The 17071-nt window shown below is 35.4% G+C and overlaps 1 protein-coding gene across 3 annotated transcripts in view; it reads right to left on the bottom strand.

The window, feature by feature from the left end:
• The window catches only part of SLIT2 (slit guidance ligand 2), a 267387-nt gene that overhangs the window by 37296 nt on the left and 213020 nt on the right, over positions 1-17071 (bottom strand). For all 3 annotated transcript variants that reach the window (XM_075148838.1, XM_075148835.1, XM_075148837.1), the window contains 7 exons: positions 14011-14079; positions 11504-11575; positions 11207-11278; positions 9765-9836; positions 6200-6363; positions 828-952; positions 597-694 (listed from right to left, as the gene is read on the bottom strand). In XM_075148838.1, coding sequence (XP_075004939.1) covers positions 597-694; positions 828-952; positions 6200-6363; positions 9765-9836; positions 11207-11278; positions 11504-11575; positions 14011-14079 — 672 coding nt within the window. The remainder of the gene's footprint in view (positions 1-596; positions 695-827; positions 953-6199; positions 6364-9764; positions 9837-11206; positions 11279-11503; positions 11576-14010; positions 14080-17071) is intronic.

The raw sequence follows: 17071 nt of genomic DNA, 5'->3' as shown, positions 1-17071 counted from the left end.
TGCAGGATAATGAATTGTATCTTTTTGAAGCATCATTTCTAACAAGCTTGAGGTGTAGATTATTAAATGACTAATAATTTCACATAAGAATGCTAAAGAACTTTATTTCATAATTCATGAAGTACATCTGGAGTAATTGTACTGTGTGATTAAATAACTCAAGATTAAAAATGCTCACAGCATGTTTATCTGCTGGCATAGTGAGTTTCAAATGAATCATTAATTTTCTGTTTCACTGGGATTTACATTTTATCATTTACATGCTGTCTGTTGAAGTAATACACACGACAACAGATGAATTGTGAGATTTTTTCAGCAGGGATCTAGCCAGCTATTAATTAGCATAATGGAGTCAATACTATGTTGTCTTGACCTGATATGCCTCAACTAATCACAATCATTTGTTATTGCTTTTAACAATTTCAAAGCTTTAGAAGCTTTCCAAGGACGGCAACATGTTCTGAAAACTTCAGAAGCACTGAAAATCTGCCTTTGTGGTGCACTCACCAGCAAACACAGAGAACCCAAAGATTAACACCAAAATTATTTCAGCTCAGTAGTTTTCCATCCTATTATTACAATTAAAAACAACCTACCAGAAACCATCTTTTTCTCCTTCTTTCAAATGACAAGTTCCGCCATGGTGGCACGGGTTACTAATGCAAGCATGAATGGGAATATCACAGTCTTGACCCTATGCAGGGAACAACAATTATAATTTAAGAAGAAAATACAGACACGAGTGGAAGGGAGCTAAATAAAATTTAAAGGTTGTTAAGGAGAAGCTTACACTGCAGTAAGCTTTTTCTTCTTCATTCAGTACCTACCTTGAAACCATATGGGCAAGTACATCTATAGAAGTCAACTGGATCATTGTTGCAGGTTCCATCATTTTTACATGGATTTGATAAACAGGGGTTACACTTAGCAAGAATATTAACATCCACGGGCCCTTAAAAAAACAAATTAGATAGGCAGAAACAACTATTAATTCATATTTGACAGGCTATATCTGCCATGTTGCTTTAAATTTTAAAATGAAATTTATATTTTAGACTTCGTGATGTTTCTATATGAATGGAATGTGGGACTGCCCTTAATTTTTTTGCCATGACCAAATAAATTTGGGGTTGGATTTTTGGTTTAATTATCACTTTTTTTAAAAAAAAAAAGAAGCTGACCCCAACGTGATTCCCATATCCCCATTCTCTGAAATCTGTACAGTTCTGATCCATGATAATTACCTTCCCTTTGTATTAACAAAATGAAGAACACAATTTCAGCTTTTGTCTTTCTTTAGAGGGTAAAAATTGCCTATGAGTAAAAGGGCTATCACAGTTTGCAATCCCACCCTTGATGGTGTTACTGAGAACACTATTTTTAATGTATTTTTGTTTTAATTTATTTTTTATCTGCAGGAACACAGAGATGGCAAAATGAACCAGTAAAATTACCTGTAAATTGGTTGAACATCTGTGAACTGTAATGTAAATTGCATTGTCCAAGCTATCTCACCGTAAATAGCTCTATATTGTGCCTTACTCCCTTATGGAGTCAGCCACAGTTTTGTGCATTAATGCATTAGTTGAGCCACAAATAATGCAAACTGTACCATGAATCTATGTGCAAATGAGGGCTGCAACCCATGCTTGCAGTCTAGTTTCTTATATTAATGATTATAACAACAGAATTCAGAAATGAATATTGACAATATCTTAAGTTTCAGAAGCCAGACTTAGAGCTTTGGCCTACATAAATCTTATCCCTATTATATAAATAGTTTTTAGATATTTATTTATTTTTCTGTTGTTTTACAATTTTAATACAGCCTTTTCATGGTGAATTTTCAAGTTAGGAACCATCAATTTTTAAATTTTTTTTTTTGGTCAAACAACCAAATAAATCACTGGTTATTTATTTGTTAAAAATTAGAAATCACCTGTGTATAAATATTTACTCATTTTCATACATTTTGTGATAGACAAATGATTACTGTAAGAGAAAACAGGGGTGACTTGGCCAAATGCTATTAAGAGAATGAACATACATTCTCTACTATCTCCAGCTCTATTGACATTATTGCTTCCAGCTTGATTTCAGATTTCACTTGTGGAAAAAACCTTTAGTTATCCACAGGTGATTTGTACATTTTAAGGAATAACCAGTGATTTCTTCTAACTAGACACAAAACCCAAACTCCTGAGACCTACTGGTGGAACTGCCTGATTGCTTCATAACAGGTTTTACTCAAAATGAGCCACAAAGTTTTCCAAGCTAACAGGGCACTTTTACCGAGATATGTATTTTGGGTTGTTTTTAAACTTAGATTTCTTAACTTTCTTCACTTATTTTTCTTTGCAAAATTAATCTCAGATAAGTCATTCTAAAGGAGCTGGCATGGAAGGAAGCCATGTGATTGTAAGGATTCAGTAGGGGGTGTTAGACAGGGAGAGGTTGACATTTTTTTTTATTTTTTTTTTTAAATCTGCGGTTGCTGGTATCCTTCTGTGTCACATCTTGCAAGCAAATCCAAAGAGATGAACATGGTAATCTGTGATAAGATGCTTATTGCCAAAGCCACAATCTATATGGATCATTGACTATTCTTGTCTTCATTACCTAATTTTGAAAGACAATATCTATACCTGATTAGCTTGTGTTAGAACAGCAAACAGCAGAGGTAGAAGAGTTGAAACAAACGCCATAGAATTAACATATAGAAAATCCTGCCTGTGTACTCCAGACTATTGCTGATTACTGCTAGAGTACATTAAGGGGTTCTGTGAAAAAAATAAGGCACATACTAAAAAAAAATACTGTAATACTGTGCTGTAGCCTGGAAGTCTATGCTTCCTTGCCTCAACTGTTTATTCTCAACATCATATCCTCTTTTCTACTTCTTATGCAATAAATGCTAATTATTTGGCATGAATTAAAAAACATTCAGTAACTAAGGTTATTTTCTTAAACGGATTAGCAATCTAAATTTCACTTCTGAAACAGAGCCAGAAAATGGGAAACTAAGTCTCAACAAGATAGTAAACAACACTGTATCCCATTTTGTGCTGTGTTTATTTCAAACTGTAATATATATAGTAGTATCCAATAAAAATTAACATTTTGATTTATCATTCTTCAGTTGTAAGATCAAAAAATGGAAATGTTTCAGATATTTTTACTGAAGTCTAATGGAAAGGCAGTTCTGGAACCTATTTTCATTTGCACTATACTGTTCCTTTCCTCCTTCTGCTTGCATGTGTTAAGACTTGTATATGGAAAAGAATTGGGTTCATAACCTATTGTTTAGTTTTTCACATTGTAGACATATATATTCTTGAATAAGCCCTAACTGGAAAGAAATCCTTAAAATAAAAGAAAAAATAAGCAGTGTTCTTTTGTAAACAGTGAAAAACTAACCATATTTTATTGACAAACATACACACACATGTAGCCATCTAATATTTTTGAAGAAAAACATGACACAAACCTGCTCAAAATCAGCTTCTAGAGAAACCTGTTGCAAGAAAAACTTTAAGCTCTGGCTTTTTATGACTCAGGAACTCCTATTCTCTCTTGCATACGGCCTCAAAATCAGTATCTACACTGAGTCACTTATACTAAAGCTGCTAATGAAATCACTGATTTTAGTACAATGCATTTCAGTTAGATAATTTTCAGAGCTCAAACCCAGGCTTTTAAAATAAAAAAACAGTTCATACAATATGTTAAATGATATATCATGAAGACTCAGCTGTAAATTCATCAAAGGGGAAAACAAACAGTAAACATGCGTGTCTTAGGAAAGAAGTCTGCTTGAGGTACACAAAAGGAAGGTCAGAAGGTCCGTTCTTAATCAGATCACCCATTCCAGATCTATTTATAACCTTACCTGGTATCAGAAAACCACAAGGCCCTGGAATCTCTAGAAGCAGGGCATGGATGGTAAAGGGGTAAAAGTAAAAGATTGAGAATCTGTTAGAGGCCACATGAAAAAGAAAAAAACACCCATAAACCTAGAAAAACAACTGAAAGAAGAAAATACTAAGGGATGATTCCTGGAGTAAAAGAATTCATAAAATTAGAGTAAGGTACAGTGATTTTATGGAGCTTTACAACTGAGATGAGACTTCATTTTAAAGTGCTCATTTTCACTGGGACTATTCATTATGTAAGTCAAATTCAAGCACCCATTTCACTTTCAATTGAATCTAGAGATACTGGTAGAGGGAATTACACACTACTTTCTTCCTGTAAATATATACAATAGCAGACCATCAACAGATATATCCGAAAACAGTCCTCTCACTCATAGCCTAAAATTTTGGTTCTAATAGGAATATAGCATCTTCCTAATTTCTATTCAGCAGTTCATTTTTAAGCAAAAGATAAAATTACTTATCTTTTAGTAACAGACACATAATGTCTTACAGGGCCATCATGTCATTGAAAAGCTGCTGATTTGCAATCTGTAATTATGAGCATCTTCACAGGATAGTGGCAGGAAAATTATTTTCTCTCAAATGTATCCATAATACCAGATCTCCACTCTTGGAAGTGAAACAAATATAGTTCTTACCCTGCATAATAATATAAAGGATATTTTCTGATGGGCAAGAGGGAGTAAGATATACTTTCTGGATTGTCTGACAGAAACATAACAATGATTATAGGCAGGGATGATACAGTTTTAAAAACTGACAGAGCTGGAAATAACCAAACAATTCCTTCTTGTCTCTGCAAATATTCTTTCACTTCTATCCCTACAAGATATGTAATAAGAGCATATCTGCAATAATGTTCAGTGGATACTTGTAGAGAAAACGATCAGATTCGCCAGCAAATGTCCTATCTAAAACCAGACTACGGGACTTTGCAACAGATGAGTGTCATATGCAATGAACACTGGCATGTCCTCATAGATGTACTGTTGAAAAACTGCAAGAAGGATTTGGAGGGAGAGACAATTCATTGGCATCACACGCAAGAAAATGGGTTCCAGTGGTTTTTGTTTACAAGAAAAGTTTTTTGACAGAAAGCCTAAGGAGAGAAGACTAAATAGGATGAACATGCAGTAAAGAACAACTTTGGATGAGACAATTGCCGACAAAGTCCCATCGCTTTTTTAAGGAAGAAATTACGAAGTGATTAAGCTCACTTTTGAAGATACATTAACAGATGAATAAGTCAAAATAGCTTCAAGATTATCTAGACTGTGAGAATAAGTTACTCATACAAGACTTAAGATCATATTTTTCTGATGCCTCAGAAATAACTATAAGCTCAGTAACAGCTTACAAGTATAAGTACACAAAAATATTATTGGGTTTTTTTTCCCAATTGGGGATTTCAATGTTTCTAAATCAGGACCATGAAAAATGAAGCTACGTCAGAAGTTTTCTGTGTTTTCAAAATATTTAAGAAGAGAGAAATGGATGAAATAGAGGAAGATTAAACAGTAAAACAAACCAAGTTCTCTCTCACATATGAGTAAAAAAGGTACTTTTCTAATAAAAAAATAGTAAGGTTCAGAAAAAACACCTAGGAATTAACAGAAAATAATATAAGTCGTGATATAAATGCCAGCAACGTTGGTACCAACATGGAGATAAATATTCTTGGTCCAAACCCTGAGAAACCTCCCCATATAACAACATTTTAGAATGAGACTTCTATAGAGGGATCACATCCCTTTTTCTACCTTTTTTTTTTTTTAATGCTTTCTTCTGAAATATCAGGGGAAGCATTCTGGACATATTGATGCAACTACATACCACTGAGATAATGCAGACTGCAAGGATTATGGATGGATTTACAGTTTTCACTGTAAACAGTCTGAAGGAAAAGGACATTCTTCGGCTAAGGGAATTGTAGATGTTTAAATTGTAGTTCATGATTGAGACAGTACCAAGTACCAAATACCTATGTACATCCATGTACTGAGGAATACTGTACTGCAAGTCCAAAGACTTTTTTTCTCCATCTACTGTTTGAAAAGAAATAAGCATTGAGGTCTTTAGAATAAATACAGTTCCTGAATGGAACCAATGGCTACATCCCTCAGTATGAGGAGGAATGATGACAAGACTGAGTAAAGATTCTATAATAAATGTGTTTAGAGCACACAGGATTCTTATTTCACAGCTCAATTATTTGTAACAATTCAAAACTGACACTTCAAAGAGAAAAAAAAAAACAGTACCTTGGCAAGTAAATTTTTTAGAAGGAGTTGTGAGAAGAAGTTTATCTGCCATTTCTCCAGGACCAGCACAACGTGCAATACCAGGTTCTTTGTATTCTGATTTTACCCAGTCAGATAGCCACTGCATATTACAATCACAATAAAGAGGATTTGCTCCAATAGCCCTATGGAAAACAGACAAACAAAAAGGGAATAAAGTTTTAAATGGGTGCTTTTAAAAAGAGAACTGAGAAAACAGGTTGGCAAAAAAACCTTCAAACCACAAACCTGCCCTCCCTCCACCAAATTGACCCTAAGAGCATGAAGGGTCTGGATTTGGGTTTTAAATCAAGAAGTGACAGTTTTAGCAGTAAACTTGCTCCAGAAACCTAGCAGTTTTTAGATGCATTAGATGTATAAACTTTGGAGAGCTAATACTAACTAGCTCTGTTTCACCATCGGTATGTAATGGCCAAGATCAGCTGCATATAATCATCATAGAATCATAGAATAGTTTGGGTTGGAAGGGACCTTTAAACGTTGTCTAGTCCGACCCCCCTGCCATGGGCTGGGACATCTTCAACTAGATCAGGTTGCTCAGAGCCCCGTCCAGCCTGACCTTGAATGTTTCCAGGGATGGGGCATCTACCACCTCTCTGGGCAACCTGTTCCAGTGTTTCATCACCCTCATCGTAAAAAATTTCTTCCTTATATCTAGTCTAAATCTACCCTGTTTTAGTTTAAAACCATTCCCCCTTGTCCTGTCGCAACAGGCCCTGCTAAAAAGTTTGTCCCCATCTTTCTTACAAGTCCCCTTTAAGTACTGAAAGGCCACAATAAGGTCTTCCCAGAGCCTTCTCTTCTCCAGGCTGAATAACCCCAACTCTCTCAGCCTTTCTTTGTAGGAGAGGTGTTCCATCCCTCTGATCATTTTCGTGGTCCTCCTCTGGACCCGCTCCAACAGGTCCATGTCTTTCCTGTGCTGAGGACTCCAGACTCCCCCCAGGTGGGGTCTCACCAGAGCAGACTAGAGGGGCAGAATCACCTCCCTCAACCTGCTGGCCATGCTTCTTTTGGTGCAGCCCAGGATACGGTTGGCCTTCTGGGCTGCAAGCACACATTGTTGGCTCATGTCCAGCTTTTAATCCACCAGTATCCCCAAGACCTTCTTGGCAGGGCTGCTCTCAATCCCTTCATCCCCCAGCCTGTACTGATACTGGGGGTTGCCCTGACCCCGGTGTGATACCCTGCACTTGGCCTTCTTGAACCTCATGAGGTTCACACTTCTTGAGCTTGTCCAGGTCCCTCTGGCTGGCATCCAGAGGTTGGATAGTATCCAGTTTGGATGTTATCATTCATTCTGCATCAGCAGAATGAAACTGATACTGGGAAATTAAGTTAGCAAGAATAAAGTATTTCTTCCGAAGCAGCCAAGGCAACCCCACAGAGTTCCACCCTGATATTTTTCCTTTTCAGTTTATGGCTCCCAGGCTGGTACAAACCATCTGTTTCTAAGCTTCCAAATTTGATTTAATTATTTCCTCTTTGGAACTCTCCCACCGAACTCACAGCTATGTGCAGAATTCTGTAAGAGCTCTCCGCTGCATATGTAAATAAAAGTACATTATCCTAGCTTTGTGCTAGTTACATAAGAATTGCCCTGCTATGAAAGCAAATCCATTTCTTTAAATGAATCTGTTTTTTTTTTAATTATAAAACAATTTAGCTAGAGATTTTCAGAATTAATTTCTGTAAAGGCTTTTTAAGTGTCTATTTTCTCTGCTAGAAACTATAAATACTCTTAAAACTCTGAGAACAATGATATGTTGTGTAGTTATTTGACGATAGAAGGATTGTGCTATTCTATAAAGATGCACTTATATTCCTTTTAAGTAATACAATAATCATAGAACATTCAACAAATAATCTTGACATGTGCACACACTATCAAATGGCAGTATTAGAACATCCTCCTCCTCCAGATGTTTCAGTACTTTTTTTCAGATTGCTCCACAGCTTTGGATCAGTGGGTCTTCTAGAGATACAAGAAAATCTTTGGCAAGCAAACGTGATAGAAACTACCACTGCTGAAACACTCTTTTCTGCCACACTGAGCAGGAAGCCCTCTCTTAATTATTGCTACGTATTTCCAGCTGAACACAAAAAATCATATATACTTGTTCAGTCAGGCTTAAGTCAGAGCAGTAACAAAAAGCAGACCTAGTGATAGGGAACTTCCCATGCAAGGAGAAATACCTAGAATTTGTCCACTCCATATTTGCAGGAGTGAATGTCAGCGTGAAGTGAGATAACACAATTGCTCTGCTAAAATCAGAACATTAGCAAGGATAACTGGTAGCCATTAAGAAAAAAATAACAGCAACAACAATCAAATCTATGTAAGTTTTACTGATATTTCATGCAGATAAGCTAGATTAATAGTAGCATTTGAAAGAATTATTAATGACAACGATTAATCAGTATAATCAAATTTCTGAGAAATGGCAAATTAAATGTAAATGGCCAATACTGAACTAGAAGCAGATAATTAAGTTTTTAACAATGGCAGCTGTTCAGAAACATAAAACCCAGATATATCTAAAGGCACTAGTCAACTTATTCCTCAGTCGCAAGCAAAGATTTAATAACTATCCATAAACACAATGAGGTTTACAGATAGGTAACTTGTTCTAATCTACGTTCCCACTGAAAATTAAAACCAGGAAAAATATTGTCTCAAAGGATGTTCTGAAATCAGATGTCATGTATTTAATGTCAACTTAACAGACACCGACACAGAATCATAGAATAATTTAGGGCACTCCGGAGGTCACCTAGTCTCACCTCCTCCACAAAGCAGGGCTCGCTTCAAAGTCAGAGCAGGGTCGCTCAGGGCTGTGTCCAGCTGAGCTCTGAAAATCCCCAGGGATGGAGATTATTCTGCTTCTTTGGGCAACCTGTTCCAAAGCTGAACCACCCTCACAGTGAAGAATTTTTCATCCTGTTCAAACTCCGCTTGTTGCAGCTTGTGACTGTTGACTCCTATTCTTCACTGTGCACCTCTGAGTAAAATCTGTCTCCATCACTGCTGTAATCCCCTTAGAGGCTTAAAGACTATTAGGTCCCTCCTTGGCATCTCCTTCTCCAGGCTAAATAAGCCCAGTTTCTTTAGCCTCTCCTCACAGCTCATATGATCCAGCCACCTCCCTACCTTGCTTGCCCCTATCCTGGATTTGCTCTGGTTCATACACATCTGCTTTGTACTGGAGAAACAACACATATGCCAGATGTGGCCTCAGGAGGGCCAAACAGAAGGGAGTGACCACTATGCTCAGTCACCTGGCTGCTCGCTTTCTAATTCAGCCCAGCCTTCATTGCCATAAGGACACGCGGCAGACACGTTCAATTTGCTGCCCACCAGGAGGCCCAGGATTTTTCTGCTGAGCTGCTAGCTCTCTGGCCAGTCCCCAGCCTGTACTGATGCATGAGCTTGTTCCAGAGCAGGCCTTCGCATTTTGTCTTTGTTCAACTATATGAAATTTGCTAAACGTAACATAAAAAATACAGTTATCATCTGAATACTCACAGGTGTGATAATGCTGAAAGATCATTAAAAGCTCCTTCAGGAACAACAGAAATATCATTTCCATGTAAAGACCTTAAAAAGAAAATAAGCAAAATAATATATAAAAATCAGCAGGTTAACTTTGCAGATTTCATCTTTGGTAAACAGTTTTCAGCTTTTCACATTTTTTCCTTCCAGTTCCTCAGTGTTTCCAGCTGTTTGTTTGTTTGTTTTTTTTTTTAAGCTCTAACTGGCAGCCTACTCATCACTTGATTTTTTTCATCCTGAATTTTCATAAGAAATGTTAATGATTCTTTTTAAATTGAAAGAATAAAGGTCGGTAAAAGTAGGCACACTTCTGCAAAGTACTGATTGGATTTAGGGATGGCAGAAGAGTTATTATTTCTGACTTTCTCAGCAGTTCCCTGAAATTCCCATTAATTATGTTCATACTTTTTTTGAAATCTTTCATGGAAAATACAGACATTGACTGTTCATTAATGTAAGTATTAAGGTTGTTGCCCTAATTTGATAGTAAAGTTAAAGAACGAAAGACCTTATTAAGCATTGCTGCCAGCACTAGTGATATCTCTCCTATAGCAAACCTGCACAAAAGTATCTCTGTCTCCTTTTGTATAAATTCATTCAGTTACATGTATATCTAACACATATAGAATTATGATTCTTGAAATTATCCATATTTATATAAAATAATTGACATTATGGGAGCACACTTAAATAATGCCATGCTTGAGACAGTTAATCCAACTAAGGTATTAAATAGTTACAAACTACCCAAATGGAGGCAAAAATTACATGTTCTGCTGGGGACTTTTGAGAAAGAGTTGTTGCAGTTTTGTGGTTTTTTTCTTAATGACAAACTGAAACTGTAAACTAGACTGACTGTTCTTTATTTTCCTTTGTCCCTTTTTGTGCCCTTTCAACCATGTTTTTCCTAGTGGTAAAATGGAAAGTTTTCTTGGAACCAAAAAGTAATTTTATTGATTTTCAGTAGTAAATCATGATGTAAAGGTTTAGGAAATACTCTCATATTAAATGAAACAACAAAGAAAGAAATTTATTGTTGGAATAAAAATATTCAAAATTCCACTGCAAGACCCCTTCATATTGGGGAATTTATGCATGGCATTTTTGTTAGACTTTAATGCTTATAACAAGGAAGAACATAACACAAAAAAGAAATACAGTCAAGATTAAAAAGCAGAAAAGAAAAAAGTGTTTGTCTGTACATACAATGTTGTCCAGGGTCATATAACTTTTTGTGCAGCATTTTGAGAGTATACTTCCTCAGAATGAAGCCACTTAGATTTTTAAGGCTACGTAATTATCACTTCTGAAACACTTGGTAGGTTTTAAAATCTAGTAACTTCCTACAGATTTGCTATCTGTTGTACACAAATAAAAATTCTGCAAAACAGCAATGGTTAAAAATTAATACTTACAACAACCTAAGTGATTTCAACCCATCAAAAGTCCGTGCAGGGATACACCTCAGGCGGTTGTAACTAAGAATTCTGAAAATATATAAAATACTGTCAGCAAATATATCAGCCATTCAATAAACAATGCAGAACATGTCCAAAACCAGCTTTTGCACACATAGCTAGTTAGGAAACAAGTTATTTTACAGCCTCCACAACAAGCAAGCTTTAATATCAACTAAATACCCTTTCTTTCCAAGACAAAAAAAAAAACACTGTAATGCTTCCAAAGAGTCACTGTTACATGTTTAAACTTACAAGGTGAGCAGCTGAGTCATGTTGCTGAAGCTCTGATTAGAAAGAGTGCTGATTCTGTTGTTACTTAAATCTCTATAAAAAATAAATTCAGAAATTCAGACCTTAAAATGACTGCCCCAATCCTGAAACACTGTAAGTTAAACTGACAGACACATTATTTTTATTAGTAGAAGTAGTATCATCATTGGTATCAATATTCAAAGCAGCACATATTTTTATTTTCACATGCCATATACAAGCCCAGCAAGTGTTTAGCTTGATCAATGAAAAGCATTTTCATTTCAACACAGATGAAAAAGCAGCACAATGCATTCTTATACAACAGCAATGTCCATCATGCTACTGAGTTAATAATGCAATCCTACATGAACCCAGGTATAGAAATTAAAGTGATGTTTTGAAGCGGAAATCATTCTAGTCATGTCCCTAATGCCACCTGAGTAAATATCACCTAATATTCTACTTAACACTTATATGCTGAAGACAGCAAAGCCCACAGCTATTATTATAAAGAACACTATCTAAGATTTATAGCGAAAGCCTTAACATCTTTCCTGTTGTTCAATATTCTAATGAATAAAATCTTAAGCATAAGTATGATGAAAGCTGGAGTAGTATGGTGGTAGCTTCAAAGACAGTGGCTTCAAAGAAGCTTTGAAGAAGCCGTATTAAATGTGAATACTGCTTGTTCTTTATTCTCATACTGTGCTTTAGTTTTCATTTTATGTTGACTACTTCACTATTGTTTACTATATTTTGTGGTGAAATACAGCATTTGTTTCTGAGGGGACCTTGATATTTTAACTTGACTACTATTGAATAGCTATGCAATATACATATTTCTTCCCTTGAAATTTCATGAAAGCATGTAAGACAATTGACTCATAATAATAAACGTATTAGGCAAGTATAACAGAGCAATCTATTTAAAAGAGAAAGAAAAAGTTAGAAATAAACAATTTCCCTTGTTAATCTGGAACTCAGGAGACTCATATGTAATTCCTTGTTTGGCCACAGAAGAACTATGCATAGTGTTTTGGTTTTCCAAACACAGCTGAGGAACATTCTCAACTTCATACCAGCAGTATGAGGGTACATTCAGAAGAGATTACAATAATGTGCCCCACAGGTCTGATAAATATTATGCACCTTATTTGCATTTTATTTACTGTTCATCTATAATTTATTGTATTACATTTGTCTGCTAAATTGTTTGTGTGTATTTTCTGATTAGGAGGTAAAGTTATATGACTTCTGGCTGCGTTTGTCAAAAATAGACCGTGAGTACATAACCTCTGTGATGGAAGCCTTGTCACTATGACTCTAATTAACCTCATCTCTAGACATACACCCAGTCCCCACTGATACTGTTACTACACACAGTCCAAACTGTATGCTTGCTTCTTGTACTGAGGTTCCAAAGTTTATAGTTTCTGTGTGCTGCAAGTTAGATCTTGTATAACTTCCCTAAACAATCCACAAAGATTTCCTATAGGTTCTATGCTGTATACATTTAAGAATATTGCAAGGGTTTTTTCCTGATGTTATTTGCAAAATACAAAAAGTTTTGGAAACGTGTTTTTTCTAAGTTGGTGACCGTGACCACTTTTGTCTAGCATGAGGTAAATAAAGGAAATCAAGTTCTTGTTTCTGAACGCCAAACCATTTTCAATTTTTGCAGCAAAGCTCTAAACCCAGTCAAAAAGAAATGTAAGGGATTTTGTTACTCCCCTCCACTTTTTATTCTGATTATAATGAAACCACAAACTGCTTTCAGAATGTTACACAGTTCAACCTCAGCTGGTATAAATTTTTGTAGTCCTAACAAAGGCCATGGAATTACAGCCATTTACATCGACAGTCTTCCTGTTTCTCTCACTGTACCCTTACAAGGTACAGAAATCATATTCAAATCATTCATGAAGTAGAAGTAATAAATCTTAGAGCAGCTAGTGATTTGCCTCAAATCACAGAGTGAGTCAGCAATAGAGCTGGGCGTAAGGCATTCTAGACAAGCTCTCTTTTTGAGTCATGAAACCATATATTGTGGGAGAAACAGAAGGGGTTACATTCAAGTTTACAACAGCTGTATGTGCTATTCCTATGTGAAGCATACCATGGAGCGAAGCATATCGCAGAATGTTTCTTTTGTAAATGAAATAATTCTAGTGCCATTATGGAGCTGCGTAACAAAATGCTGTATTACCCTAACACATTTTGTAAGATCTTACATCTTTTTTCAGTTTAACTATAATTTATGCTTATTTACTTTGTGATGTAATTACTGGAATTAAATACCCCTGTTTATAAAACGTGACTGAGTATATTATATGTAGGACGTGATAAGTAGAATAAAATATCCTCCATTATAAAATGTGGTTGGGTATTATATTTGCTAAAATATTTTTTTTTTCTTATAACTAAACTCAGGTATAATGGAGTAGGATTTTTTGTTTTGGTTTCATTTTTTTCATTCCAGTAGAGAATGTTGCTCTAAAACTACTTACATGAGTGTTAAATGCTTGTAGTTGGAAAGCTCTTTTGGAACAAAGGTAAACTGATTTCCATCCAAATAACTAAAATAGAAAAATAAAACACAGAGCATTATTTTTTTCATTAAAACAGTAGCATCCTCATCCACTAATCTTAGAATCCAACAGTAAAGTTAATAACAAATGAATACATAGTATTTCCATTTTATAAGAAACCTTGCTTAGAAACTTTGGTTTTTAGAGACACAACTGAGAACTTGTAGCCTAAGATCCAAATGCTATTGTATCAGATATTATGAACATTATGAAGTAACAGTAATAACAACCAACTCTTACATAGTGCTTTCTACTATTTCGTAAAGACTTTGCAAAATGAGGTCTTTATCATCTCCATTTCACACACACCTACAGGTGAAAATTAAATCTGACTTCTGCAAGTCACACTAAGTGTGGATTTTGAGCTATCGTAAATAGAAACAGACCTTGACATTGCAGAGGGAGTCCTTTACAGTAGAAACAGCAGGGGCCAGTCTCAGCTCTAACAGCATTTGTCATGCCTGGAGTTCAGGTCACCTTCCCTAATTTTTCCCTGTATATCTCATGATATATCAGGCATGACATGCTACAAGCCTGTTCCTATGGAGTGTGTTAGGGACTAAAGACAGTAATCAATTACCCTTCACTAGAAAAGTTAGATTTTTTTTTTCCTCTTTGTAGGTTTACTGCTCCTGTATGATATTGCTTGCTCTTCCATACTCATAATTCTCAGTAACAGACTTGTTCATCCTTAGACTTAACAGGTGCAGAGCCATCAAACTGTATCGGCACCTGAGTTACAGGCAAAGGAAGGTAACAAGCCTTGCCTAAAAAGCTTCCAGTGTGCAGCCAGGCAGTACAAAGTGCAAGTGGAGGGGCCCTCCACGTAACCAGGGCAAGTGCTTTAGAGATGATAAGAAGTGCTGAATTTACCTGATCCTCTGGAATGGAGCGGGCAGTGGCAGGAAGATTAAAGGTCTTTAGTTTCTCAATGGGGGCAAATGACTTGCTGATGGTGGTATTATGGTGGTATTACTTGTGTCTCCTGGAACCCAAGTAAAAACTACACTCTCATTATGCCTATACAGAGAAGATATTTTAGCCATCCAAATACTTGGAACACACTTGAGTTAAGAGCAGCCTCTGCTAGAGACACTCTTAGATTAATTTTGAGCTAAATGTCCTTAAGTATGCTGCAGCATCTTTGGAAACTTTTGTTTTGATTCAATGGATGGGCTGAAACACAGTTAAACTTAATGAAATAACTATTTATATCTAATCAAAAAGCTTTTTCTTTCTTTGTTTTTTTTTCCCCTTTCTTTTTTTTCCCTTTGACCATGCCTTCCTTAGGGCTGCTTGCCAAATCCAAAATATGTATCTCAACAAGTTTTATGCTTACACTATGTTAACGGTATTACATAAATGGTGGTGAATGAAGCATTCATATGCTCATATACTCAATTATTAAAAAAGAAACCAACAACATTTAAACTTTTTGAAGGAGTAAGTATTCTGAGAAAATTCTTTTATCAACAGATAAATTAGGATATATTGCTTTAGCTTCATTAGAACTGAAGTACTACAAGTATCCACTTCGCTGATAAAAATTCCTCCTTGTTCGAGTGAAGCAACTATTAAGATATTTTATAAAACACATGAAGGGTACATCTTGGAAGGGTTATACATGCTAATGAACAAGAAGAATCAATCAGTATGCAAGTGCTAACAGGAACCACCTCCGTTATCCTTTTGAAATTATGCTAAATTGCATGCTTAGACAGTAATTAAAGCATACAAAATTGTACACAAATGAGTTTTCAGTCACAGTCAGGGTTCCACTTGCACTTCCAAAAGTATCTCTTTTTAGCTCCTTAGTTTTACATTGCATTGATGCCCTTACATTGTCAAATTGTACTTATTAGGCCAGACTATATTTAATTAAGTCATTTTCTATTCGAGAAAAAAAAACAACACCAAAACTAATGAAATAAGTTATAGGTTTATACAGCTGTGTACTGATTTGAGTTCTTAATAATTTCTCTTCATTAATGACTAGAGCTTTTGGATGCTATTAAGCACCAAACTAGTGGTGGATATTTCAGAATCTTCTATGTAATACCACATCATAAAAAAAAAACCTGTTCTAGTGACTTAAGATACACAGTTATGATGTCTTCTGAAAAAGCACTACATTGATCAGTCATTATGAAGCATTAGCAATTTAATATTAAATACTTGCCATTTGTAACACAAACCCAACTTTTTTTCTTGTTAACAATTTCTATCTATTTCTTTCAATCTTGTGACCTATCTGATCAAGATTCAAAACAGATGAATAACCCAATTTTTAGGTTTATATTTTCCCCTTCATAATGCATAAAAATTGACTCATCTAGTCTTATGAGTAGCTTATTCAGTTATTATCTTAAAGCAATACGTGAGGTAGCAAGCTCTTTTTTATATCAATGTTACAGTCCATTTGCATATTCAAATTATATCTTTTCATAAATTGCAATCTTAACCATTTTTCTCATATAAAAATGTATCAAGAGATACATAAATATCCCAGATTGTATAAGACTGCCTATGTGAAAAGTAAGACTTTCTATTAAAGCCAGTCTTTTTGAAATATCACAAAAACATGTTTATTATGAAAATATGCAAACACATTAATAGATTGTTTTCTTTTTGCATTTCATGTAATTGAACTTCTTCATTCGTTCCTAAACAGTGTCCATAGATTAATCAGATTCACTGTTGCCCATAATTTAACCCATTGTAATATGATGGGTTATTTATAATATCACATATATATGTAATATATGTAATATAAATATGTCATATCTATACATATATGTATGTAATTTTTTAATATATATACACACACACACGTATATATATGTAATGATTACATTGTTATATGTAAATCTGGAGAAGACAAGGCTCCAGGGAGACCTTATAGCAGCCTTCCAGTACCTGAAGGGGGCCTACAAGAAAGCTGGAGAGGGACTTTTTACAAGGGCATGTAGTGATAGGACAA

Source organism: Calonectris borealis, chromosome 4 (genome assembly GCF_964195595.1).
Source record: "Calonectris borealis chromosome 4, bCalBor7.hap1.2, whole genome shotgun sequence".
NCBI classification, from domain to species: Eukaryota; Metazoa; Chordata; class Aves; order Procellariiformes; family Procellariidae; genus Calonectris; species Calonectris borealis.
The sequence above is the reverse complement of the archived record's forward strand: the minus strand, read 5'-3'. Positions and strand labels throughout refer to the sequence as shown.